The sequence below is a fragment of the Trichosurus vulpecula genome, chromosome 6 (assembly GCF_011100635.1).
Source record: "Trichosurus vulpecula isolate mTriVul1 chromosome 6, mTriVul1.pri, whole genome shotgun sequence".
In the NCBI taxonomy this organism is placed as follows: Eukaryota; Metazoa; Chordata; class Mammalia; order Diprotodontia; family Phalangeridae; genus Trichosurus; species Trichosurus vulpecula.
Window position 1 is genome coordinate 259,881,428 of NC_050578.1, and position 3,742 is coordinate 259,885,169.

General features: G+C 42.8%; 1 protein-coding gene across 1 annotated transcript; it reads left to right on the forward strand.

Annotated features, from left to right (window-relative positions):
* Positions 1-2,571: 2,571 nt before the first annotated feature.
* LOC118853936 (olfactory receptor 4X2-like) lies at positions 2,572-3,501 on the forward strand. The gene has a single exon (XM_036764188.1). The coding sequence runs from the start codon at positions 2,572-2,574 to the stop codon at positions 3,499-3,501; it is 930 nt and encodes a 309-aa protein (XP_036620083.1).
* Positions 3,502-3,742: the final 241 nt, after the last annotated feature.

A 3,742-nucleotide genomic window follows, 5' to 3' on the forward strand; every position in this document is an offset into this window, starting at 1 on the left:
ATACACAAACTGCAGACTTGGTGTCTCCTTCCCCAGCAGAGCCTTCTCCCAACAGCAGCTGAAAGGAAGGTCCAGAAAAGCTTCCCAGAGAAGATAGTGCTTGAGTTGAGTCTTGAAGGAAAGGATTCTCATAGTTGAATGTGAGAAGGGATTGCATTCTAGGTTCCTGGATGACCAATGAAAGGCAGAGAGACAGGAGACAGATTGCTGGTTATGAGGAGTACTAAGAAGGTCGGTTTGGCCTGACTGGAGAATGTGTGGAAAGGGGGGCAACATAGGAGGTAAGTAAAAATTCTGTTGAGAATTCCTGCTCTGTATGACCTCATGAATTCACTCACTCTCCCCGTGTCTCAGTTTTCTGAGCTGTAAAATGGGAGGTTTGGACAAGGTAGTATCTGAGATCTTTTTAAATTTGAAGCTGGGGGGGAACCTATAGCTTTGAGGCCACATGTGACCCTCTAGGTTCTGAAGAGGGACCCTTTGATTGAATCCAAACATTTGGTTCCCCGGCCCTGGAGAGTCCTCTTAAAAACTTCTTTAAAAAGTGGAATGAGTGGCTTTGGGATCAAATGAATGGGGTTGCCATTATTGGAGATCTTCAAGCAGAGGTTAGGTGATTACTTGGATATCTCCTGGTGGATGTTCTTCTTTGGGGTATGGATTAGATTAACTGGTTGCCGAGGTTCCTTGCAATTTTCAGATTCTCCAATGAAATTAGGCTGTGTGGTATAGTGGAGGAGTCCTGGATTTGGAGTCAGAGTTTCCGTGTTTGATATTGTCTCTGTAATTCTTTTTTTTGCCTGTGGGGCTGACCTTGGGTGAGTAACTTCACTCTTGTCCCTGAGTTTCTTATTTGTTGGAAGCTGAGTTGAGGAAGTTGGTGTAGATGATCTCTAACATATTTTCTAGTTCTATATTCTATACTTCTGTGTAATTCGGAAGATTTTGTACCATCCTGGGCATAAGTGAGACCAGAGACATTCCTCAGTAATAATTCCTGATAACTGAGGTTTGGAAAGAAAACTAGAACTTTAGCCACGGAATCCCAAATTCATAGAATTCAAGAGTCAGAAGGGATCTCAGCATCTATCTCATTCACCCTATATACAAAAAAAATCCCCACTATTCCATCCCAACAAGTGGTCAGCCAGCCTCTGCTTACAGAATTCCAAAAGGAAGGAGGATGAGCCACTGTTCCCTGAGGCATCCCATTCCACTTCTGGACAGCTCCAGTTGTCAGGAAGTTTTTCCTGACATTCAGTGTAAATATGCATCTTTACATCTGGCATCCATTGTTCCTGGTTCTGTTTTTTAGAACCAAACCCAAAAGGTGAATTTCTTCTCCACATGACAGACCTTCAGATATTTGCAGACAGCTTCCATGTAGTCCCTGAAGCTTTTCTTCTTCATCTCTAGTTCCTTCAACTTATCCTCATATGACTTCAGATTTCAGGCCCTTCAAAATTCTGCTTGTCCTTCTCTGGACAGTTTCTAGCTTTTCAATTTCCTCCTTAAATAAGTATTATTATTATTTTTATTGTTTAAGCAGACCTGTGATTTCATTGGTGGAGGAATACTTCCATTGAAGAGCTCCTTCTCTCAAAGCAGATTGGTGGCAGGTCTGCAAACCATAGTTCCAGAAGGCAGTCTGGGCACTGAGAGGTCAGACGATCTGCCTAGGCTCACATGTCTGGTATTTGTGAGAGGGGAGATTAGAATATTCCTGTTATAGAGGGCAAGACAGCATCCCTCATTGGAAAGAATAGTGGACTTAAGATCAAGGCAGCTGCTTTTCAATCTCAGCTGAGATTTGGTTGCCTTTCCAATAAAATGTACATAATACTGGGGCAGAATGGGAGATATTTCCATTGCTCACTCCGTTAGGCCATTATGAGGAGAGTTCCATAGCTGTGTGACATTGGGCACATCCCTTCACTTCCCTGGCCCCTAGCTTCTCCGCAAAAGAGGTGATTTGAATGAGACAATCTCAAAAGTCTCTTTCAGTTCCAAATGCTAATCCTACATGTAATCCTACAACATTCCTTACTGTTTTCAGTGAGAGGGTTTATTGGTTTGTATTATTGCAGATGACCTTTCACCAAGAGACCTGTCCGAGATCTGTGGTTGCCCAAGAACAAGAATTCTATCTGAAAGATCAGAAAAGCAGAATTAAAAACTAGAGAGAGACTGGAGCCCTGAGAGTTATCCATCCCTTCTAGCTCATTTTCACAACACACCATCCTCAAAAGACTTCTTTCCCCAAGTTTTATGTCCCATTGTGAAAAACCAAATCCTCAGCCCTTGTCTTTGTTCATTGATCTGAAATCTACATGGTCACATCACAGTGTCTTTTTGTCCACCATCCTTTGCCTTTCTTTGGTTTTTACCACTTATCTGTTCTATTTACAGCTTCTTTTCCTTCACTTTCTGTGTGATCCTTGGGAATCCCTTTGGTCACCACTGTGGTTTGTACTCTGGAACTTTGAGTAGAATAGTTTTGTTCCCAAAGTCCCATAAGGAGCTGTGTGCTCTGGTATAAATTCCCAGGTCTTCACTCTTGGACCAGAAGCCATGGTGCAGACTGGCAATGTGACAGAATTCATTTTTCTGGGACTCTCTCCTAATCCAGAGATTCAGAGAGTTAGCTTTGTGCTGTTTTTGTTCTTGTACATGGCTATTGTGTTGGGGAATTCCCTCATTGTGTTGACTGTCAACTTCAGCAAGAGTCTTGGCTCCCCCATGTATTTCTTCCTCAGTCACTTCTCCTTTGTGGAGATCTGTTATTCCTCTACCACTTCCCCCAAACTCATTGCTGATTTGCTTGTTGAGAGGAAATCCATCTCCCTAGAGGGCTGCATCACACAAGTGTTCTTCATTCATTTCTTTGGTGGCATTGAGATGTTTCTACTCACAATAATGGCTTATGACCGATACTTGGCCATCTGTAAGCCTCTGCACTATGTGACCATTATGAACCATTGGGTTTGTGGCCTCCTGGTTGGGATGGCCTGGTTGAGTGGCTTTTTACACTCAATTGCCCAAATTCTCCTCCTTTTCCATCTACCCTTTTGTGGCCCTAATGTGATTGACCATTATTTCTGTGATGTGCTCCCTCTGCTGGAACTTGCCTGCACTGACACCTTCTTCACTGGGTTGCTTATTGTGGCTAATGGGGGGAGCCTGTCAGTAGTGAGCTTCATCATTCTCCTGAGCTCTTACAGTGTTATCTTGTTCCACCTAAGGGGGCATAGCAAGGAAGGACGCCAAAAAGCCCTCTCTACTTGTGCTTCCCACATCACTGTAGTCATCTTGTTCTTTGGGCCCTGTGTGTTCATCTACCTGCGGCCCAACACCACATGCTACCTGGACAAGATGGTGGCTGTATTCTACACAGTGATCACTCCTGTTCTCAACCCAATCATCTATTCCTTGAGGAATGCTGAAGTGAAGAATGCCATGAGGAAGCTGTGGCTCAGAGTGATGAAACAAGGAGAGGCATGAAGAGTTATTTAAGACCCCTGCCGTTAATTTATCCTGAATTGGAATGGGTGAACTTAGGTGAAATAGAACAGAATACAAAACAATAGATACTCCTACCAATAATAGGACTTAAAGAGAAATTCAAAATGGCTTTCTCTGAACACAGAGATCATGGAAAGTTTCTTTTGTTGTTTTGCTTTGGATTTCAGTTTTTTGACATATATATTTAAGTGAATATGATTGTGTGTGGGCATATAAAGTA

What these genes read in the sequence shown, in the direction of transcription:
- LOC118853936 (XM_036764188.1), top strand. Translation starts at nt 2,572, where the DNA reads ATGGTGCAGACTGGCAATGTGACAGAATTCATTTTTCTGGGACTCTCT.